Consider the following 25,346-nt stretch of genomic DNA (forward strand, 5'->3'; position numbering starts at 1 on the left):
CGTAGGAAAAACATAAAATCAAAAAATATTAACATGTGACTGTTCAGAAGCCACTGGCATGTTGCTTTATCTTGCAAAAATCCTTACAGCTATAAACAAAGCTGTAGGTACAAATACTTAAAAATAGGAGAAGTGAACTTAAGATGTACGTGAATACCAAAGACAGGAGCAGGAGTGCTGAAATACAGAAGCATTTCTATCAAGAGTATATACTCTTTAGAGAGAGAAAAGGAACAATAATGGCTATATCTCCATAATACTTCAAGGTTCTTAAGAATAAAATTATAAAAAGCAAAAGTCTTACAACTTTCAGTGAAAGGCATGAAAAATTATTTAAACTTTTAGAAGTAAAATATTGTATATAGAGTAAAAAGCATTATTTCGCTCTAAGCATGATGTTAACACAGAGAAAAACATTTTCTCTAAAAAGGGAAAAGCTCACCCAGCCTCTCCAGCCAAAGCCTAAGGAGGAAACTCTAGCATCTTGCTACTGCACTGCTACATCCATCTTCTTTGGATAAGCTGTGTCCACTCGATGAAAACAAAATTTATGTCCTTTCCGCTCCCTTTGGACAAAATGTATCTCCATTATAAAGCAGTGTGTAAAAGCTTCCTATTTATAACCTAGTACCACATCAGAAATCAAAATGAACTTCCTCAAGAGTGTAAACATTCTTAGCCAATGAGAAGCTCAGATGCTGAAGGACGCAGGATCTGCCCATCTCAGACCCACAGAAGTCTAGCTTCTTCAAGCTCCTAGATTTGCTGCTTCAAGGTCAGAGTTAAATTCCCACTTCCTGGAGCTTGTGCTTGTTAAAATGATGTCATTTACTGACAATACAATACGTTGCATGTTATTTCCATTAATACTACAGAATATATACTATTTTATACTCTTTTTACAAACAATATTACTATTAACTATGAAGCCGAAGCCCTATAAAATAAATGGCACGTTCATTTCTCTTCTCTACTTACTTGTCATTAAACAAACTGCTTAAAATAACATTCATCCTTTTCTCCTTTTTTACACTATTATGTAAAAGATTCTATTGTGCACTATATTGTTATTTTTATTTATTTAACCCAGATTTCCACATCTATTTTATGATACCTCTTTGCTAATTCACATTGTAGGTAAAACACAACACACCCAAAAAATGCACTACATTTTTTCTGTATTTGTCGCTGTGTTACATAATGTAAACACTCAGTTGTTTACTTTTTCATGCAAAAACTGGCACATACAGAATGAGGTACTTCTGCCTTGATATTTTATCAGCTCTATGTTCCAAAACGTGGGTGTTTTGGTTTTGTAATATAAACTAGTTTATATTACATTTTTGGAAAAGACATAAGCCAGGGAGCAGTGTGTGTAAGAGGTGGTAATGTACAGTATTTGAAAATGCTGCAATCCAGAGCTCAGACAGTTCAGTTCTAGAAGCTCATCAGGTCTAGAACACCTGATGAAGATGCTGCTGAAAATGGGATAGTAACAGGATTGCTTGCTGTTAAGTGCTTGAGTCTTTTTTTTTTTTTTTTGCCTTAAGTTATCCATATAACACACTTGTTAGTAATTAGAGGTCTAGAGCCCAGGGCCTTAATGTGAATAAAATTTTGCATTTATATTATAAAACTTTTTAAACAACAGTTTTTATGTTTAAAATCTACTGCATTCATTGCATCAACTGTCTTATTTGTTTGTTAGAAAAATACAAGCTAACTTCTTTTTTTTTGTATGCTAGTCAACTCCTTTCCATTCGCTAAATGTCAAATATTTGCTTCTTATTAATGAAGACAACCACACAGTTTTATTTAAACCTCAATCAACTACAGTGGGTCTGAAAAAATTAAACAACTATCACATAAACCTTTTCACAGAGCTTGGGAATGTTGTGTTCTCAACATCGTCCAGCCAGTACAAAGCACTGCCCATGCCGGCAAGCTGGCTAGCTGGAGCACGCTGGGAGTGGTAGTCCAAACATTTATAAGCTCTGCTGTTTAGTGCTGGAAGCCAGGTGGTGGTGGAATCAGTGTGCCTCAGGAAAACTACTCACCTGATTTCTGTCTCTGGCATTTGCATATCTGAACCTCTGGATATAGTAGAAGACAAGCCAGGCCAAGGAGATGATCATCAGCACAATGAAGGAGATGGAAACGAAGACTACAGAGGTCCGGCTGACATACTTCTGCAGGTTTCGTGTCCCAATTGTTATGTGCATCATCACAGTAATATTCCGCTCTAGCAGGCTCACTATCTCTTTCCCCTTTGGCTCAGGGATCATTATTGCTACAACGTCATCCGTACCTGTCAGAGTGGAAAAAGAAAGAAAGAAACTACTGAAAAAAAAAACAGATACAAAAACTGTTCTCAAAGACAGCTCTAATTTGACTGGAAAGAGTTACACCATCCTTACTTGCTCTTTCATAGGACCAGCCCATGTCATTTGTTTCCTCAGCCCTCTTGCTCACCATGGCTCCTCTAACTGCTGCAAACCACTATCAGGTCAGACAGTAGCATGACAGGACCGGACAACAGATGCTGAATGTAAGCCCCTAACGTTTTGTGTGGCTTCCTCCAAGTGTGGAAGACTTCACTTAAATTTCAGAAGACATGGCCTGTTGAGACTGGGGGAGGTCTACGAAAGGCACACTGCCATTGCCATTGAGGGTCTGTGCAAGGACACTGCCAATCCAGTGCTCCAGTGTAGCTTGAGGTTGGCTATTGAGTGCCTGACTCTGCATCAACCACCACTGTCCCTGCCTCCCTCCTGAATTTGGAGCAGCTTTTCCAGATAGATGCTCTCTAGATTCCTTGGAGCCCTCAGCACTGGCAATGCTGGGAAGCTCAAGTGGTAGCTGCAATCCAAAAGTCTGGAAGGCACCACAATGGGAAAAGATGGTCCAGATTAGAGGTGTGCAAAGTGCTACCTATGATCCCTCACCATTTTTTCTTGCCTTTTGGGGGATGCTGCAGGCCATAATAGATCATGGGGTAGAAATCTGGCCCCTTATCCCTTTTAACTTGCTCACACCTGTTCTAGACTCTAGTATGTTGCAGAGGCCCAAGATCTTACTGCCAGCAGTTCCCAGGCTGGGAGAGTTATGGAATGTCCATCTTTTTGTAATAAGAAGGCCTTGCAGGACTCATTTTCCTTGGCTGTCTGTTTCCAGAGCGTGCAATGTTTCTGAAGGAAACTCTTCCCCAGAACAAGAGTATCTTTGAAAAATGTGAACAAGCCTTACTGATACCTAACCTCCTTTTGCTGAGATTTTAAAACTTTTGAGCCAACCAGTGCAAATATGTTAATTTGGATGTAAATTATGTTGAAGTTAAATATCTATTTTATTTCTAATTCTATACTTACTCTATTGGATATCAAATTGCACAGCAATGATCCAGGCAGAATGCAGCAAATCTCTCTCCTGGGATAAGGCTGTCCATGGACAAAGGGAGACTACACTATGCATATTTTCTTAATACCCTTTTAATGATATTTCCTGTGCAGTGTTTTTCTGGCCATACAGGCATGCTTCCTTGACATGTACCTTTATTCACATCTAATCTAATTGGGAAAGAACTGAACAGTGAAATTCCATAGAGAAATACGGAAACAACAGTATCACAATTTGGGCTGTTGGATTATAATATGAATAAATCCTGCCTCACTTTGATTCAACATGGGTTCTTGCTATTCTCCACAAAATAAGGATGGTATTCACTACTGCAGTTTCTCAGTCTTGAGACGTTCATAATACACATACTAAAATTGCTGTAATTTTGTCTTGAGTTCAAACTTGAGTGTTATTAGATTGGATCCAGACAAATTTAGTTGCATTTTGTTCATTGAAATCCATTCTGCTGATTTCAACAGAAGTTCAGTTATGCTAACTTAAACATGGATCCAACCTCTTGTGATGTCATGGTAAAATACACCACAAAGAAGATGGAATACTTATATTAGGATATACAGTATATGGAAGGAAAGTTGTTACTGTACAGACTTTGTAAAAAGGAAAAGATAAGTCTGTCAACATGTCAAATCAAATAAATCCTCAAAAGAAGGGCTCACATCTAGTTAATGACTGTCCTTCCAAATGCATTCGCGCTCTTATTTTAAAGCTGGTGAAAGCCACAATCTCATCCTTATATAACCTACTTGAATGGGCACAACTGTATAACAACTCCAGGTTAGGAGTCTTGTTTCTCTATGCAGACTCCTCCCCCTCCTTGCCTTGCTGTATGTCTAAATAAAGAATCCTGCCCAGATGTGCCAGGCTACTGAAGAAATCCAAAATCGCCATCGGAATAAACTTTGTACAGTAGCTCAGCTTGAATACTTTGCTCTTGGAAATCCTCTTCCCCACTCCCCAGAAACATCTTCTCGTGACTAGAGATGAACCTAAGCTGTGATGTCCTGTGAAGAGTGTTGGACTGAGGGTGGGAAGACCTAAGATCCAGTCTCCCACTTATAATTAGGGACATAATAAGGATCACTACGGGAAACCACTAGGAACTGTAACCCACTTAAGTGAGCACAGAAACAAGTGAACACATCTGCTACTTCTGCACATTACAGAGATAAGATGGTTTTCCCTTCATTGGCTGAAGGGATAATTCAGCGAGTTACACATCTGGCTGCAGATCCATAGGCTGGATGTTTGATTCCCCACTGTGCCTCCTAAGAGAACAGCCAGCTTGTGTAGCCTTGGGTAAACTGCCCAATCTCATAGTGCCCCCAGGAGAAGAGAATGGTATGTACAGTATATGTATTTATACTTTAAAAAATTGACTTGATGAAACAAAATTACTATTTTCACTTCATTCTCCTTACAGTGATATCAAGCAGAATTGGAAGATAGGAGCACCTCTTATTATTGGACAAGATGTCACTGCAAATTGCTGAGAGGAGAGGTTTAGCTGCAATATTATCCCACCGATCTTGTTCCAATTTTGGCAAAAACACAATCACTGGGAGGAAAAACATGTTTTACCTTCACTCTGCACTCAGTGATTGCACCAGAAATGAAGGCACATGGGACATATGAAGCCCTGAATGCTACCTGGCAGCATGCCTCTCCCTCAGGTCTACCACCCATTCTACCCGCATCTCCCAATCTTTGATGCTCTAGGGAGGCCGGGAAGCCTACACTAGGAACTGGGCCTTCTCAGTAGTGGCCACCTCATTATGGAATTCATTACCACAATTCCACCTAGCATTAAGACAACAAATTAAAACACAACTTTTTAGTCAAAGCTTTGACAACCTTCTACCTATTTAATTATTTGATAGTTTGATTTTTGTTTAAAATAGCTGTTGCTATCTCAGGGTATGGTCTTGTACGTTTGTGACACAAGGGGGTTATAGAGGCAGGTGTTCTTTCCCCCCCCCCCAATGTAAACTGACAAGAGCAGTGGCCTCCCACTAGATGTGCAGGGTAGAAGTTTAATAAATAAATGAAAATAATAATAATAAAATAAATACATCCTCTCTCCCTCTCTTTTCCAGCACTCCTGGTTCCGCATGGAAAGAGAATGTATCAGGAGAGCTGGCCTCATGTACCTGTTTCCCAGAGAAAGTGGGCTCCTACAAAGCCAGTTTTCTCAGAAAATAGGGCATGCAAGGATACGTCTTCTTATACTCTTTGTGTGGTGGCAGTGTGGGGAGGTACAATTATTATTCAACACTCTCATGTGCCTATTTGGGGTTTTTGCTAGGATGGCATAGAAAACATGGGTTGCTCAACTTTTCTGTAGATGGAAAGTCAGCTAAAACAATAGAAGATGGAACACACAAGACGAATTTTCTAAAAGGCATAATAATATATTTAGGAAGAAATATCAGTGATTTCTCACATTGTTTGCCTTAGCTCTAACACTTAGGAAGGCTCCCCAGTCTGAAGACTGGATTATATCCAAGATCCAAATGAAAGGAAGGAAAAAAATTAAACAAAGACCTATGCTTACATTCCATCTCTTATTAAAATGTTTGTAAGTTTCAAGATTCAATTACATTACATACAGAAAGGCACAGCTTGTGGGAAGTCTATTTGAACAGCAGGAGACGGGAGACTGACTAACAGCTCACGAATGCCAAGCTACATTCATATTTGACCGCTCATATATAAAGCTATTATTTAAGATCAAACACTATGCAGGTATCATGAGCATACAAAATATCTAATTGTAAATCACACTTTGCATTTGCTATGTCTTCAGGAGTAACAACACAGCTTCAGTTCGCTCTATTGCTTAAATCGTTCTTTTCTTCTTCTATTTCTGGATGACATTAATGCAGAATTTGCCATGAATTTTTAAGCAGATGACAGGATGAATCACACTGAATCATGAATCAAAGGTGTCAAGCGCCAATGAATGGGTAGTCTCTGCAATTGTCTTTTCACTAAAAGTTTGATTTTTCCATTTTTCTTTATTATTTAATAATCATAAGAAAAATTCACAAGATCTTGGCAAGAAGCAAGGTCACTAATAACTTGATTGCTGAAAGACTCTGCATTTGAGCTAAAAGCCTGCGAGATGTGCCAGTGGCTTCTGAATGGTTATTTTGTCTTTGATTTTGGATTACCAGAGCTCTGGGTAATTCTATAAACTTGTTGATGTATTTGACTACGAGTGCTACAGAATTAACTGGCCAGCATCTTCCATGCTGGTCCTGGCTTCTTTATCCTCCACACACTGAACTGTGACAGTCATGTGACAGAGGACAACTGAATAGAATTTTCTATGCATATGACCAGAATGTACCTTTAGATTTTCCTGATGAACTCAGAAGCAATTGGAGACTGAGAGATGGTGAACCGACTTGCAAGGACTCATCCTTCTACTTACTTACCAGTCATTGTAAATTCAAACAAATACTTGAACAAAGTTTATAGTGATTCAATTCTTTAAAAACCTGCAGATTATGAATGTGGTACATCATGCTTCAGTACCCACAATTCAAAACACTTAATGATATTATCATAGAGGTATATTACACTGCATAGCTTTTACCCCAAACTAACTAGAATTAACTATGATCAAGTCCTGTGGAAGCGACTGAGCGACTGAAATGGTTTCAGGAATGCCTAATTTAAGCTCCCCCCCCCAAGTATCTTGACTAACCTTTCCTGGATGAGGCCAAGATGTATAAAGGTATCTGTTATATGATCACATATGGGTAAGCTCACATAAGAATCACCATGCCTGCCATCACAAAACCACAAAGATAGCTTCAAAATGCATTGAACTGAAGAAAAAATATTATTTGAAGAGTTTCAAGTATCCTTGCACAGGTTCAGGAGCTTGCTTCATTAATGCTCTGTTGATTCTTGGATCAGCCTCTAAATGAAATGTGATATTACTAACACAATGCAGAAGGAGACGCTGCCAATTATCTGACATAGTAAGAGAGCTATGATTTAACTGAAATATCAAGTGGCAGCTGCTCTCAATGATCTTGTGAACAACCTCATGAGTGTTACTTGCCAACTGGCCTGCATTTATTTTTATTAGCAGAGAAGGAAGAGTTTCTGAGTTGGACTACAACTCCGAGGACCCGACGACAGTTTCTGAGGAGCCACATGTTGGCAAAATTAAAGGGGGAAAAGAAAACGAAGGGGAAAAGCAAAATATCATAGCACTTCTAAATGCTAACAATTTTTCATCTTTTGCAGATCAAAATCTACATCTTTAGATACAAGAGTGCAAATACATGTGCCCTGTATATATTACAAGGTGGTGAGACTCAAGTCTAAGTAAGGATACAAATAATAGACAAAGTGACAAAGGTTCATTAACACGGAGTTTGGAATATCAAACTGTTAATTAGTAGATCCTAGATAGGATTCTACAGAATCTCAAGAAATAATTAAAAATGCAGCCCAAGAAAGTAACTTTTCCCTACACAAACTGAAAGATAAAGAAATAGATCCCCCTTCCCACCCTGCCACTGCATTCATTTTTTAAACATTCAGGCTGAAAGCCAGTAGCAGAACTTTTTTTTAAAATGTAAGACTGATGATATCATCAGCCTTTCATAGCGTAAGCTCTGCTACTGGATTTTAGCCTTTGTGCCTTTAAGTTGCACTGCATCTTCAAGCTACCATTTGAAAGTCAGCATAAAATGTCATACAAAACGTAGAACATGGCCTAAAATCTTAACCATATAATATACTGTATAAAGTTAAGCAGCTACTGAAGCTAGACAGGCAAACCAATTTTGTTAATTACACCAAACAGGAGTTATAATTTGACTCCTAAAGGACAGTAGCCATGGCAACTATCCTTTTGGGTCTGGGAAGGGAACATTCAGGATAGCATCATGGAGAAGGCCTTCCATTATCCATTTATGTGACCGAACCAACTGAAACAACTTTCAAAAGCAGGGTCTCAGTTTACCTATCATCTCCTTGCCCCATAATAATAATAATAATAATAAAAATCACTTCCTACTTAGCATAGGCTACTGGCTATACAAAAACCTAAATGATTCTCCCTCCACAAAACAAAATTTATCTTTGACGGGATATAACATCATCCTTTTTGCCAAAAACTATCTGGAAATAGATGCACTTTTTTCATTTTGAATGAATTTATCAAAAACAGAGATTGCCATGCAGGCATTTTTAGACTGCAACAAGTCTAGCAACTTTGCGAAAAATACATGATGTCATCTCCCTCTCTAAAACACAATTCAAGCTCATTAACAAATCTGTTAACTACAAAGGTTTTGTCTAAGTTTCAGTTCTGATAGATCCCCATCAATATACTGATCCTGTTATCTTGTCTTTACAGGTCATGTTGGTTACAACACTGCAATTTTCACTAACTACAGAATCAAAGAATCTATCAAAGAATCTATGTTCTGGAAGGGACTCTAAGGGTAATGGTGCCCAATGCGCTTCTAAAGCAGAGAATGTACACCAGAAGTCTCCTTGTTAGATGGCCATCCAACCTCTGTTTAAAAACCTTCTACAATGGAATGTCCACTAACTTGCCTAATTCACTGAACTATCCCGTCAGCCAATGAAGAGAAGCAGTATACTCCATTCCATCTTGAAGTTCCTCCTAAAGCTTAGTTGACATTGCCTTTATTGTAATTTGAACCCACTGGTGCAGCTCCTATCCACTAGAGCCACCGAAAACAATATTTTTAAATCTTCTACACGACCACCCTTCAAATATTTAAAGAAGGCCATCTCATCATCTCTCTTCTCTCCTCTGTTCATACCCAACTTCTACTATTATTTACAACCTTGTTCACTCTCCAGTGGACATACTCCAGCTTCTCAAGATCCTTCTTAAATCTAGTGTCCAAAACTGGGCACTGTGTTTCAAGTGATGTCTGACCAAAAGAGAATAGATTGGAATGGTTATTTCCCTTAATCTGGACATGATGCCTCTACTGATGCAGTCAAGTACTGCATTAGGGTTGGCTTGTTTTGATTCATGTTTAGCCTGCAATTTACTAAAACTTTTAGATGCTTTCCACATGTTCTGCTGCAAGCCAGCTGTCACAGGCCAAGAGGCAAAAGTTAATCTGTGTTACAGATATGAATCTTGCCTCTGATCAGTAAGAAACGTGGAGGGGAGGAAAGCACTGAGATATTTGCATCATCACATTCTTGTTCTCAAATCAAGCAAAATCCCCTCCAATAGTTCTTTAGTTGTTGGACAAAGCAAGGGACGTAGAAAACATCAGTATCCCAAAGCAAGGCAAGTGAGTGTTGTATGGGAAAATGGAGTCGGAAGATTGGCCAGAGGTCTGGAGATCTGGCCCATGGAATGGAGATTCCACACACTGGCTTTAGAGCACTTGCATGGGAAGGGATGCATATTGACTCACAGTGCCCATATGCTGTTTTCCTGTCAGAGTTGACAACACACCCAACGAGACTCAAGACAAGAAAGTAGAAGTGTTCTGCTTATATACCACCCTATAGTATTTAAACCACTCTCTGGGCAGTTTACAATTTAATTATGCAGGTGACACATTGCACACACATACGTACACACAGAGAGACAGGTACTCAGTTTACTGACTTTGGAAGGATGGAAGACTGAGTCAACCTTGGGCCAGCTATCTCAGTCCAGGATCGAATTCAGGTTGTGACTGCTGAAGTCTTCTGACTTCAGAGTCTTGACTGCTGTACTGCAGTTTAACCACTATGCACAAGGCTCCTAGACTCCAGGGAAAGAAGTGCCTTTGGCGCTCCTGCTCACTTGTTCTAGTTACTATTCATTGTATTGGTACCTGTTTTTATTACTTAGATTTCCACACATAATTTATTCTTGTCATATAAAGTGATACATTTCCATACACAGATATGATTATAGTCACTCTTGCACACAGTTTGTTTCATGTGCACTAATGTAAATATTCCTATGAATTTTAAAAAAAACACCCTAATGTTAACACAATACTGATTATATAGGCCGACACTGACAATTTATGTGTCATTTACATCAGTGGTCCCCAACCTTTACCAAACTGCAGACTGGTTGGGGGAGTGGGGTCTGTGCGTGGGGGAGCAAGCACCCCCCGCGTTCGTGGGTGGATGGATGTACTCACACGCATGCGTGGATAGGCGTGGTGCGCTCACGGGTAAGCGGGGCATGCTCATGTGTGCCAGTGGGCAGGCTGTGCGTGCATGTGGACATGCGTGGGGGGAATGCATGCAGGGGGCAGATCTGCCACCATGGCCTGGTCCTGCCACAGATGGAGGTTTACAGTTATGTAAACTGGGATTTACATAACTGGTGGAACTGTGTTAGCCTAAATTAAAAAATCCCCCAAATCTAGCCCACATCTGCAGTTGCTTGGGTTATCTATTCTAAATACAGTATGTTTCCTTCTATCATTCTAAATAAAGCAATGTAAATCTTTGTTCATTTCATTCTTGCTAGTAAGAATGAAAAATACTGTATATACTTTTTCTTCTGCAAGATTTGAGTTTTTTGTGCATTTTTTCCTTTTGGCACCTTTTTGCAAAAAAAACAACAAAAAACCAGAAGCACTTGCGCAAAGATTGTATTTTACACAAAAGTTTGTATTTTTAAGAAAAATAAATGTTTGCGGAAAGCAAGCTTTTTGCACAAAATATTTTTTTCTGCAACACATTTTTTTTTCTGAGAAAAATAATCTTTTCACTCTGATTCCAGTTGAATAGTCCTATAGTTATTGAATTATTTTTTCCATTTTGACTCCCTTTTTTTGGTAAAGACAAGAAAAACTATGAATATTTACATTCTCCTTACCCACATATAAGAGTCTACTGAAACTGAAACTGTTGCTAATCTATTTATGTTTTGAGTGCAGAATCAGATTTTGAGGAAAGCACATGCTGGTCACGGGGGTTGTAGTTTTAAAAAAAATACTGCAACATTAATGTTTTGTTGAGTCAAAGTTTATTTAAATGCAACTCATGATCAGTTTATACACCCATCAGGTTTCTGAAGCTAATGCAGGACTACTTATTACAGTATCAACAAATAGAACAAAACAGAACAGACCTGCTGACCTATCTAGTATACTATCCTGCTTCCCACACTGGCATACTTCACAGATTCTTCAGAGAAGTCCCAGATCAGACACTGAACACAGTAGCTGTCTTTAGCAACTGGCACTTGTGGTCCTTTAATTCTGAAGGAAGAATTTAGTCATTATGAGTCCTGTGGTGGGGTGGTTAAACTGCAGTAATTGAGTCAAACTTCTGCGTATGACCTGAATTCAGTCCCAACAGATTTCAGATAACTAGCTCAAGGTTGATTCTGCCTTCCATCCTTCTGAGGTTGGTAAAATGAGCAGCCAGCTTGCTGGAGGATAAAATGTTGTTTGCATAATTATGTTGTGAAGTGCCCAAAGAGTGTTTTAGCACAATGGATGGTGGTATACACATTTAAAACAAAACAAAACACATTATAACTAGTACCCCATGATAGCCTTATCATCCAGGAGTTTGTAGGGGCCCCTCCCACCTTTAAAACCCTCTAGATGACTTATCATCACCACATTGTATGGTATAATGATATTTACGACAGAGAGTGATGATTATTCAAGAAATATTTAATGGTGAACATTTAGAGCCAGGGCTGGAAATCAGTGTAGGCATCAAGTTTAAGATATGAGAATGAGGGTGTAAAACAGGAGTGGACAACTGTGGCTCTCCATATGCTTTTGGAAAGCAACCCACAACCTCTCACTATTGCCTGTGCTATGGTCTGCTGATAGGAATTGTAGGTTAAATGCCTGCTGGTTACAGCTGATGGGAAGTATAGACCAGGAACATAAACAGTGCCCCTGTCAGCCACCCCTAATGTAAAGAGGATACTGAATTGTATCTCCAGTTTCTTTTTAATCTATTTGTTTCAAATAAATGTGTTGCAAAAACTCTGAGCAGTGTAATCATTATCAATATCAGTGTTTTGTTTTATTTCTTCTGTGAAATGTTGGAACTATTTCTCTCCTTTAAAACACACACGTGCATGTGTGCATGCCCCTACCATGCATGCCGACACATGCACACATGCATGCCCACTACTTTTTACTTTGTCCTTCTACCCATCTGTATCTCTAGCTTTTGAGTACCTGTACCATCTGTGCACATAACTTTTGAAAGACAATATATTTATACTAAATACATTTAGAAGAGCCACAAATTTGTATCAAAAGCACTAATGCAGCCAATGATGATACCCTTTGGCCACAAAATGAGACTCCACTGCAAAAGCATAACAGTTTAATAGGATAATTAAAGCCAATGGAGCTTGAGCGCTTTCTTTCTCTGTTTTAAACTCTGATCATGTAATGGCTGATAATTAATAAGAAGCAATTAAAATGAGAATCTTCTCTGCAGATACTAGCTGAATAATATAGACATTCACTGAACTTGGTTCAATGCTACTTAGGACTCCTTTCAAACTTCCGATCAGATAAGAGAACAGATACAGCTACTGTACTTCCAAACAGAGCACAAAGTAAACTAGTGTTTGCCACTGTTTGCCAAGAAATTTCTCCTATGTTGCTCTAATCAGTATCCATTCTGCCAAAGCCCCCTGTGTATACAGCACAGAACTCGCTGGCTTTCTTTAATCGTATGCGGACACTGCGACAAAGAGAAAATTTGACCACTGGAAGGATTTCATTTTGGTGCTTGACTCCCCCACTTTTCATGATAAGACTTTTCAATCTATCCATCAAAAGTTGAGCTTAACAATACCAAATTAATCTTAACAGTCTTCTTTATTTTTGCTAAATTTAAAATGCAGCAAAACATTTAGGCATGGACAACCCTATCATTATACCATTAAAAGCTTTCCAAATGCTGTATTTTGACTTTCTGCAGCACTTTATTTCTCAATTGCTGGCAGGTTATCCTGAGTAATTTACTGAAGGCTGCCAGTACTATGTATCTATATCTATATCTTAATCCATGAACAGCTTTAATGAATCTTACTGAATTCTACTCCAGGCTTAAACTTTTGAGATTCTGCACTGATTGTACACATTGTTGTAGAAGTTTAATTCAATCTCTAAGAACATATTTGTCAGCCACAGGACAGAAACAGGACCATTCCCTACACATTCCCCCCATAAAAAGTTCCTGCTACAAACCCCCAAAATAGTAAGCCGAGTGCAGTACAACATGTTAGAAAAATCGTTAGATAATCAAAAGATGTAACAGTTGATATGAAAAATATAGAGAGAGCATACACACTGTGTGGTTTGCTCTACAGCAGGGGCAAACAAACCCTGGCCCTCCAGATGCTGTTGACCTGCAACGTCCGTCAGACCTAGCTAGCATAACCAGTGCTGAAAGATACTGGAAATTCAATTCCAGCAAAACCTGGAGAGCTGCGTTTTGCAACCCTTGTTCCAAGATGGATCAGCAAAGTCCAGCTCTGTTTTTTGCAGCCCCAGCCTCTCCCAAAAAGAAAAAAGGAAAAAGAAAAAGAAAAAGATTTAGGACAAAGCTGATACTTTCTGCAGCAGGAAGCCTTCAGAAGTGGCCATTTTGCACGAAAACAGAATGTAGGCTCTCCGCAAAACTCCTCCCCCACAACCATATGTGGACCTCTGAACATTTTGTTTGTTCATTTCTAGGGCTGATGTGACCCGTGGTGCCTACTGGAAGCAGAAAACAGGCGACATTGCCCAGACCTACTCTGTAATGCCAAGACATCAGTCTGGAGAGCCAGAGAACTCAGACATAGGGCCTGTTCTCACTGCCAGAACACACCGGCAGAGGGACTGGTTGTTTTGGGGATTCAGGCTAAAGTCATATGGACTTTAGCCTGAATCTAAAACTTCTGGGGAAGTGTGTGCGTCCTCATTCTGTTGCTGCTGCCGCCTCAGGCTCCCTACTGCCACTGCTACTGCCGTCTCCATCTCCCATCAGGTGGGTCCAACAGGGGAGCAGCGGTGGGGAGAATGGAAAGAGACAGGAGAGGGAGGAGAGGCAAAGGGGCAAGGGAGGGGGTGGGAAGGTGCAATGTGCCTGAGGACAGGCTAGTGAGCAAAAGTGGCCGCTGGGTGAGTGAGAGGGCAAGGGTGGCGGCGGTGGGGAGAATGGACAAGGAGGCGTAGGAGGTGCTGATATTTGTGCAAATATACATATACGTACATTTGTGTATGCTTATGTGTATATGAATTTTTCTTATTTGCTAATAAAGAGCAGAATGTGATATTTGCATAGAGTGTGTTTAACCAATCAGATTATATCTATGGTCAACCAGGCTGCGATAAAAGGCACTGTCCACCAGGAATCTGATATAGAGGCATTGATAGTTATAGGGATCCAATATGAGATAGGGCTGACAGGGAATCTTACGATATGTGCCTCAGACACTCAGACTAAAATGTAAATGTAACTGATAATATATTAAGCTGCTTCCAGCTACAATATGCCAATTCTGCTACTTTACAGTTATAATTAATTTATTATAATCAAAACCTAACATAAAAGGAGGATGAGAGGAAAAGCAGCAGGAGGTGAAAATGTGAGGGTGTGGGGACAAGTGCCTGAGGGGCAGACGGGTGGGCAAGAGGGTGTGCAAGTGAGGGGGGTGACTGGGTGGGCGACTAGGTGGGTGGCCAGGTGGTTAAAGAGCTTTTTCAGCAAGCCTGGAATATTTGTGGTTTTCCTGTTTTTTTCCTGTCAGCAGGAATTTTTTTAAAAAGTGGATGGGGTATTCACATATGCAGAATTTATTTCAATGAATCGATTACGTATCTACCCCAAAATAAATGAACCTCTAGCAGGGGAGCAGAAAAACTCACTCCCTTGGCACAATGCCCCATACATGCATGTACCTCTAAAATTTGAATCTTTTTTAAAAAAAGTGAACCTGGTACAATAGTGGCTGGGGGTTGTCAGTAGGATCAAGCCCTAAAACGCACAAAATGTGTGGACTGCAGAACTATTTGAAAGCAGCATTCAAACTATATTTGATCCACTTTTCAAAGAAAGCAGAGTACAATGTTCAAGAAAGGATTACCTACTTCTGCTAGTCACTGCACAAAAAGCACTTTATATATTAACAATATAAAGTAAAGAATCATGCATCCGTAAAAGAAGCAAGATGAAAAATGCAATTTCAATTATCCGTTTCGGTAATGGGAACATGTAGCTTTCCAGATGTTTTTGGACTGCAGCTACCAACAGCCACAAATTCCCATTATATTCTAACCTATTCTGGATAACATATGCTACGTTACCAATATGCATCTCAATTTGTACCATAGTAAGATAAAATACTGATTCCATTAAAAGATGACATAGATATTCTAAAAATTGAAGTCAAAACCGTCCTTTGAATGTAAACTTCCTTTCTAGAAATATGAGAATCACCAGTACCTTTGATGTCATATCAGGATAGCTCAGAGACATAAACAGAGAGTTTTGCTATCTTAATTTGAGGAGAACAAAGACCTGTCTTATCTGAGAAAATAGAAAGACTGCAAGGTTTTTAAAATAATTTTATGAATTGACACTAGCTTAGAAGAAAAATAAATACTAATATAAAAAGCACATTTAACACCTCCAGTTCTTCAAAGAGTTTAAAGAAAGCTTTTATCATTGAAATATGCACTTTGGGATACAAGTTATGTCAAAATTGTGGTCCTAGGTTTACAACACCAATGATGAAACCGTGATGCCACCAGATAGGACACACAGTGCGGGATCAAAGCTTTACCATAGCTGTTTCCTTCTCTGGGTCTGACTGTCTAACCAATTCTCACTGCTATACATTTTCACTGATGATGCATAAATTTTGGAACTGGCAACCAAATTATTTTTTTAGTGCTCATAGCCTGCTCTTAAACTCTTCCCCACTTCACTTCGATTAAGGCCTTTCCTTTCCTTCAAACATACCTGTAACAGATTGCTCTGTCTCCCAAGCCCTACACTTATCAGTGCAGTGATTATCTTTGAAAGAGATGATGATCATTTGGTGTCAGGTTGCCATGTGAAGAAGATGACTATTTGTCCATCTTCTTCACATGGCAGCCTGAAACCTTAACTGTATCCATGTTCTTCTTGTGCAGCACTTGACAAATATGTTTCAGGACTTTGACAGACTTCAACAGAGATCCACAGAAGCCACCATGTGCTCACCAATGGATCTACAGTGGTTTTCAAAATTATATCTATACTTCTTCCAAGAAGCTCAAGCTGGCATACAACTCTGCATTCCCCACTTTTATTCTTACAACTATTCTTTTGGATCCATCATTGCAAGATAATGACTGACCTACAAAGAACCTTGGCTAAACCAGAGAGTTCAGGAATTATTTGTAGAGATGATGAGGATCTAATGATGTCACTCATTTTTAAAAGGTAACAAATGGTAAAGTTGTTACTTATTTCCATGTATTTACTTTGTCACTTTTCCTCATTAATTTCCGGGGGGGGGGGGATGGTTTTCAGAAGCATTCTGGAGAGAACTTGCTCAACTACTGTATATGGCCATAATTTTTTTTTTTGCTTTGTTTTATAAGGTGAATATTTTTCCATCAAGAAACTAAAAGGCAATCAAAAAGAAATGGCCAAGGATAAAGGAAACTGCAAGTATCCCATTTGAATCAATGGAAATTACAGAGCAGTTGACTCACCAAATGCCCAGTGATTCAATGGGCCAACTCTAGTGAGACTTACTATGTTAAGCAATATGATTTCAGCCAATGAGTTACATAACAAATTATTTTAACTGGCACCCCAAAAGAAGAAAGTTCAATTTCCACTGAGAAGAGCCAGCCTACTGATAACCAGAGCATGTCACTTCTGCTTCACAGCATCCATGATCAATGAAAAGCAGCACAGGGTATGTTTTGCCCCAATATGTTACATTGGTTAGAACAACAACAAAGACAGCCCAGGCAAAAAGCAACAGGTTTATTGGGATATTGTCTCTTCTTGTTTAAAAAAACTACATGGCAAATGGCTAAAATTTGGCAGTATTGCTTAAAGCAGTACAGGTGACAGTGACATGGGATGCCTATATTAGAGGTCTTGTTTTACTTGGGTTCTGCAACAAGGCACAATGTTGGAGAACTAAAATGTTACTCATTGGTACATGAAGGTTAAAAAAAAGTAAGTTTCCAATATCTGGGCTGAGCGGAGATTCCAATCTTAGACTTTCTTTCCTTGTCCAACCTCTATTATTATCACACCACATTATAGCTGGTTACACATGCGTGTTTTGTGTGTGAGCTGCTGATTTTTCTCTTCCAGTATTAACATCTCACATGGAATATCACTGCAGAGGTTGCAACAACCTTGGGTGGCCATGAAGATCAGAAGCAAGGGATTACTGCCTCAAGAGTGAGTTGAAATGCTCTCAGGTATGGTGCTTCAGACCCTGACTTGCCACTAAAGTGGTGCCTCACAAGACGAACGCCTCATGGCACGAAAAATCCACTAGACGAATGGGTCTGGCTAGGGTTTAGGTGCCTCGCAAGATGAATGTTCCTATGGCCCTGCTTCGCAAGACAAAGCAGGGCCCGTTTTGCTGTGGGGGGCATTCCCCCAGCACTGCTTTCAGAGGTCGCCCTTTCAGAGGTCCCCCACCAGTCTTACCAGCACCATCGGAGCCCGGACCCAGCAGGGAGGCGGCAGCCATTTTGTTCTTTTCTCAGCTCCCGCCCCCCTCCCCGTCTCACAGCTGATCGGCGCTGGGTCTTAGAGGCTTCCCCAGGCTTGCCCAGCACCGAAAAAGAGCTGGAAATAAAAAATTGTGCTTTCCCCCTGCCCCCGGGGAAGCTTCTGAAAGCCGTGGGGGGGCTGGGGGGAGCTATTTCCAGTTCTTTTTTGGTGCTGGGCAAGCCCAGGGAAAGCTTTTAAGACCCAGCACCAATCAGCTGTGAGGCGGGGAGGGAGCAGAGAAGAGCAAAATATGGCTGCTGCCTCCCTGCTGGCTCTCAGCTGTTTAGCGCTCTTTTTCCTGCTTTTCGGGGCTACCAAGGCACTGTGAGGAGCCAGGCTCAGTCTACAGTACCTGGTAAGTGACTTTATTTTACTTTTTTTTTCTTTTTGGACTCCCCCCCCATAGGAGCGGATTAATTAAATTTCAATGCATTCCTATGGGAAACTGTGCCTCACAAGACGAACTTTTTGCTAGACGGCATTAACTGTGGAACGGATTAATTTCGTCTTGCGAGGCACCACTGTAAAGTAAAGTAGACTCGGTGTCCTGAGATATTTGGCAACAGTAGCTGATCCTACTGAGGAGCATGTTTCGCTGCCTTTAACACTGTGACTGCTTTGTTCAACATTATGGATAGAGAAGGGATACCATGTTAGCAGAGTGCTGATTATCTTTCTTTTAGTAGCAGCAAACTGCAGTAAAATGAAAAAGTAGAAATCCTACTGTGCAAACAGGGTACACAAAGATGTAATGAAGTTTGAGAGAGTAAACAACTTCAAAAATATTGATAATTTTTAAAGAAAAAAAGATACAGATAGGAGGCAAATGAACAGACTTCTAAAATAAGAAATAAAACTTAACTTCTGATCATTCCTTATATTTCCTAAAGTCAAACTAAACAAATTTGAGGAATCTTGCACATGTCTCCAATACTGTTTCAACAGCAAGGTGTGTAAAAAAGCTCTTAGGATAACCTGAGTCTTGAAGGGGGCAAAAGCAGTTAAAAAACAACAACTCTTCACTCTAGATTCTCAAATTTAAAACAAATGTCTGCTCACAAAAGCAAAAGAAATGAAGGTCATCTAACACAGTGGACCTCAACCTTGGGCCTCCAGAGGTTCTTGGACTACAACTCCCAGAAGCCTTCACCACCACCTCTGCTGGCCAAGATTTCTGGGAGTTGAAGTCCAAGAACATCTGGAGGCCCAAGGTTGGGGACCACTGATCTAACAGGTATCATGCTGAGCCTGTCAATTATCTACTAGGCTAGACTTACATAATATGGCAAAAATGGCTACTGTGCAGCACTTGAACTTCATGAGGAATGGCTGGTTTCATCTAATAGAAAGCTTCATTCTATTTTTCATCATGGAATTGGAAAAATGTTTGATATGCATGCAGAGGCTGCAAATAAGTAGCTACTAACTATAGTTATTTGAGAAGTGGGAGGTGTTTTGCCATACGACATTGGGTGGGGGGACACATACACCACAAAACAGCAAGAACAAATTCCTTGATACTCCATTCCAAACTCTATGTCTCCAAGCAACATCCTCTTTTAATACCTCAGCAAAGAATTAGAAACACACTTCTTTCTTCTTGGAAATCAGGTTTCAGGGAAAACAACACAAACAGCAGAATCAGAATCAAGAACTTAAACAACAGACAATTCAGTGCAAATTATTTTCTTGTTTTACTATTTATCATAAGACAAACAAATTGTGAGGTCTGTGGTGATAGCTCAGCTAATGTTGCCTAATTTCCCACCTAGTTCTTGCTGTAGTTGTGTAAAAAAAGTTGCAGCATAATGTAACACTTTAAAATTCTATGGGTCTCTTTATTCACTTAAATAGCTATTGATGAACGTTGCAAAATGAATCCTGCAAATTTCACAAAATGAGTATCTTCTTATTCTGTTATATAACAGACAACTTGAGTGATTTTAACAACAATAAATGGAATTATTTTCAAGCTGCAAGTCCACTTCTGGAAAAGAAATCCAATCTCTCTAGAACTATCTTATATTGTTTCCCTAATAAATTTTAGCCTATCTCTTGGGCAGCTCTTGATGGCATACACCTAAATGTAATTCGCAGTTGTATTAATAAGAAAACGCAGTGACTTGTGTACCATGAAACAAGCTCTAAACAAATTTTACTTGGATTTAGCTTTATTTTTAGTATGAGTTCTTCTGTGGTGCCTTGTTGCTCTTTCAAAGCAATTTCGTATTTCCTCTGGAGCAAAGAATTCAAATATGTAAAGAAAATATCCATGGCTGTCAAAGTAGTCCATTGACATGGGGCCTGAATTTACTGTCATTTTCTTGTTACTTTCATCCTTACCACATCAGCATCCCCTGCTAGGTCATCTATTCATGCCTGATCAACACTTAGGCAAACACAGGTTTCTTTACTGCATGTAACAGCGGTAAGTACAGCAAGCATTGATTCCTGCAATTGCAGCAACTGGAAAGAGTATTCAGGTGTCAAACAAATCAGAGCCAATGTGGTATGACTTTTTGCCAGCAATGCTGCTACCATAACAACACAGAAATTCATCCTGAATTAAGCCTCTTTTGGTATCACTGTTATGTTGAGATCAACACAGCTCTGAAAAATCACAGTGGCAAATTCTTGGGATTGGATTATTAATCTCTGCTTGAGTTTAGTAATCTTATTGAAAATGGTGAGTACAATAGATTTAGAGACCGCTGTCAACCGTGGATAGCTCAGTGGTTTAGGTATTTGACTACAGAACCTCCCCACTGTGTTTCCTGGGAAAAGAGCCAGCCTGGGTGACCTTGGGAAAGCTGCACAGTCCCAAGATGCCCCCAGAAGAAGAGAATAGTAAAACACTTCTGTGTATTCTTTATCTAGAAAACCCTGGAAAGGGTTGCCATAAGTCAGAATTGACCTGACAACACACAATTATTATTATTATTATCAACCATTTGGTAGTGTCTGTGTTTTTCTTGTATTTTCAAAATTGTATGCCTAAGCTATTTTCTTTTTCTTTTTCTGTTTGCTACAATCATAAGTTGCCATGTGGTCGCCCATTAAGATACTAACCAGATACACATCTCTTTAGCTTTAGCCAGGAAGTTGCACTGTGTGCTTTATCTTTAGACAAATGCCAGTTGACTCGGCTCATCTTAGATAACATTAAGAAGTCCAACATTTCTGACTCTTGTTTTGGATAGGGGGCACTGCTCTTTAAAAAGAAAAAAAATCTGGAAACATCTCTTCTGAACGACAACTGAGATTTAAACTGCATAGAAGAAAGTGTTAACATGTGGTTAAAACCTATGAACTCAAAAATATGGCCAATACGAGGGCACACCTCAAACACCACAGGTCAAATCCATTCTTGTTTCTTAAAAAAAATAGATCTGCATGAAGAAAATGATTTCTGATATGCAGTCTTTCTACAGAAGAAGGCACAAAATAAAGCTTTTGTGGTACATACTATACCCTTCTAAATATTGGTTTATTTCATTTGTATAATTATTCTATATCTCTCTAAACACCTTTTAAAAAACCACAATATTTTGTGAAATACATTTTTGTGAAATGTGGTAGCAATAAGAAAATGGAAGCAGCTGGAACAAATCAATGAGACAGGTAGATATTATTATGTCTGTTTTTACCAGCACTTGAATATAAGTGTGAATATTAGAATCCGAAGTTATGTTTTTAAGGGGAAAAAATGAATCTTTCTTAAATAAAAAGTAACAATTAATATGTCATATTGATTCTTAGTTGATGCCAATAACAGCAAACCTCAAATTCATTTTTAAAAACACATCAAGGATGGAGAAACTTAGCTGTAAGCAAGCAATAATGCACTTTATAATTGTTGACTAAGGGATAACAAAATAGATAATATACAACTTGCTTTATTATAAAATTCAGCATTTCTTATAAAACAATATAAAACAAATACTATAAAAAAGCATTTGAAAAATCAACAGGAACAAGAAAAGCCAAGTTTCAAGTCTCCTTGAATCAGAACAACTAATTCTGCCAACATGAGCTCATTGTATGTATCCACTGCTTATAAATAAAGAGATTCCCATGTCCTCTTACACTCCTGAAGTAGAGCCACACTTCCCAGTTATTTTAAGGCTTAGGGTGCTTTAATACAATTTGACCTTAAAGCAAAATGCAGTTTATGTTCTCACAATCTGGTGGTGCAGGCACAATCACAGAGAGGACAGAAGTGAGGAAAGGAGTACGCCTCTGGCTCCCAGCCATTAGTACAGGAACAAAAGAGATCCAAACAGTGGGCTGGGGAAGGAAGGACACAATCACATGACTGTACAAACCATGCAGCATTCACACATGTTTGGCTAAGACATCTTTTCATGTGAACAGCAACTGGCACAAAGGCCTTGGGCCAGAAGGCACTGTTGGAGGTCTAAGACCAAGATGAGGAGCAGCAGGTAGGAACCAACAACCAAAATAATGATGGCAGGGAGGGGCAGGAACAAGGTGGCAGCAAAAGGGATATCTGGTGGAGGGTTCAGCAACAGAGTTGCCATTCCTCAGCTGGTGAGTAGCTATGGTTCAGCCCCCGGATGTTCCGTGGTTTGTCAACAAGTCAGAAGCATTTCTTGTGCCACCTCACGGTCACTAAATGCTCAGCAAGATTGGAACTATCCCTAAGCCTAGAAGGTCTTCTTATCAGCATTCTGGTGGTAATCACAGAATAATAATGAAGTTCAAAGGGTCCTATAAGGCCATTGAGTCCAACCCCCTGATGCAGGGCATGCGCCGGACATGATATTGCAAAGGGAGTTTTCATTCATGCACTTAAGTGGGGGAGACAACTCAATGCAAATAGCATCTCAGTTACTCCTATTTCACCAGAATGGATGAATACAGGTCCCCAATTGCCTTCATCTAAGAACCATAAATACTTGAGCCCTTTTAGAGTATATTATTGGAGATCTTTGCTTCCCAGTATATAAATTCTACAATATATCTTAAGTTAAAGTTCCCACTCCCACTTTGCAAAACTCATCTCTCCTACATCTACTTCTCTCTTCTTTCCTTTTCATTAATCATCAGACCATAGTTCCACCTTGTTTTATAATTGTGTACACTGGCTGACAGCATCCTTCCAGCAATGTAATTATATAACCAGAAATATATTTCACCATGTTCAGTAATAAATAGGCTTAGGATTTCAGCTTAAATAATATCCATTTTAATGTAAGTACAATTTAGAAACTGTAGCAGAATGTATCAGTTTAGAACAGTGTTTTCCAACTTGGGCATCATGATCCCAAAGGGGTCACAAAGTATTTTGTGGGTCACCTTATATGCGTTGAAGCTTTCATTAAATAATTTCTTCCCTGAACTTTTGGAGCAGGATAAGTTTGCACATATATGTATGTATGAGAAACAGGCCCTTTGGGGGAGAAACAAACCTTCTGAGAAGGGATGACTTTACCCTATTAAAATGCCTTTTTATGCAAATTTGGCAGGTTACTTGGCTATTATAATGGAGGTCATGACTCAAAAAAGGTTGAAAACCACTGGTTTAGAGGATACCAAGTGAAACCAGTCATGGGATTAGTCATTGTGGCAGTTGATTAGTCTTGTCTAAAAATTTGACCAAGAGTTTGTATCAATTGTTTTCTTGCACATTTCCAGATGGCTACTTAAATGAAGTTTAATGTGATGCGTAGCCTTTATAACACTTGGTAGCATTTAAATATGCAGCCTCCCCTCTTGTGTTTTGAATCTCATGTCTCTTCTCAGCTTTTAGAATTATTTTGAGATTAACAAAGTACAAAGTCTCTCTTGGTGCCACTAATTAGGGTGGTCACTAATGTACCTTTTTTTTTGCATTTTCCATGCTTTCGAACCGCTAGATTGGCGGGAGCTGGGACATGCGACAGGGGCCCACTCCGACGCATGGATTCAATCTTACGACTGCAGCTCTAAATCAAATTACAGATTTGGAATTCCAATTACAGTGGAAGGAGTGTGAACAAGCAACCTGGATACCTTTGTTGAGTCTGCTACCCAGCAGCTGACTGTGGATGAGCAACTCCAAAGTACCTAATATTCATCTTATGCAGTTCTTCATCTTTTAATCAAAATTGGGCTGGATAGCCCTTCAAATAAAGGACACCTTCAAAAAGACAACTGTACTCTGGCATTCCTTCTGGAAAAAAACACACCAGACTATCGTCTGTAGAAGAGGAGAGGACACGTATCTATCCAGAGAGAGAGAGAGAGAGAGAGAGAGAGAGAGAGAGAGAGAGAGAGAGAGAGAGAGAGAGATGTCTATTACAACACACTGCAACTATCCTCTCTCTATTTTTTCCAACACATTTTCTGTGACAAGAGGGAAAAGCAGAAAAAGTCATGAAGAAATAGAATAGTGGCTCAATGGAAGATGATGATGTCTCAACTTCCTAGTATCACTTGGTGAGTGAGGCAGTACAGTTGCACAATAAACCCTTGTCTGGAAACACCCCTTGGATGAACAACCGGAAGCCCTTTCTCTTTTGGTCTCCATGTCTTTCAAGACATAACAGATGCCATACAAAAGCCAATCATTATGCAGCAACTTAGGGAAAGCCTGAAGCCTCTGTTATTTATTGTTAACCCTTATAGAAAATATTCACAACCTATATGATGCTTACATAAAGGTCAAGTAAATAAAGAGGTCAAAGCAAATACACTGATTGAAATCAAACATAAATATTCAAAGTTTATATTAAAAAAATACTTATTTGGCACAGTAGGGAGGCTAATCTAGAGAGCCACATTTTAACCACAAGACAGTTTTGTCTTCAATAAAAGCTTATTTGAAATGTTTCTACCCTATGCCCTTGGGGGAAAAACGGACACACAAATCAACAGCACATGTTCACACTAAAAGATAAAGCCAAGTTTCAGATGATTTCTGACAGACCCTAAACACGAGCTGGACTATACAGACATACCATTTTTAAAAAGCAAGCTTTGTTTGGAGACTCATGGGGAAATGACAAGCAATTATCTTCAAGTCAGCTGCACCCAAGCCTCAGAGCTTAAGAATGTAATCCAGAACCACAGCTGTCCCACAGTGAACAGAATGCCTCTATACATTTTGGTGTGGAGTACCAGAACATTATAAACATTCTGCTTAATTCCTTTAAAACATGAATAAGCAACATGGAGCCCTCCAGATGCTGTCAGAT

At 39.4% G+C, this 25,346-nt stretch overlaps 1 protein-coding gene across 1 annotated transcript in view; it reads right to left on the reverse strand.

Annotated features, from left to right (window-relative positions):
* The window catches only part of RNF150 (ring finger protein 150), a 126,218-nt gene that overhangs the window by 41,963 nt on the left and 58,909 nt on the right, over positions 1-25,346 (reverse strand). Inside the window, exon 2 of the mRNA XM_020783099.3 lies at positions 2,058-2,308. Coding sequence (XP_020638758.1) covers positions 2,058-2,308 — 251 coding nt within the window. The remainder of the gene's footprint in view (positions 1-2,057; positions 2,309-25,346) is intronic.

This window comes from Pogona vitticeps, chromosome 5 (genome assembly GCF_051106095.1).
Source record: "Pogona vitticeps strain Pit_001003342236 chromosome 5, PviZW2.1, whole genome shotgun sequence".
Classification (NCBI taxonomy): Eukaryota; Metazoa; Chordata; class Lepidosauria; order Squamata; family Agamidae; genus Pogona; species Pogona vitticeps.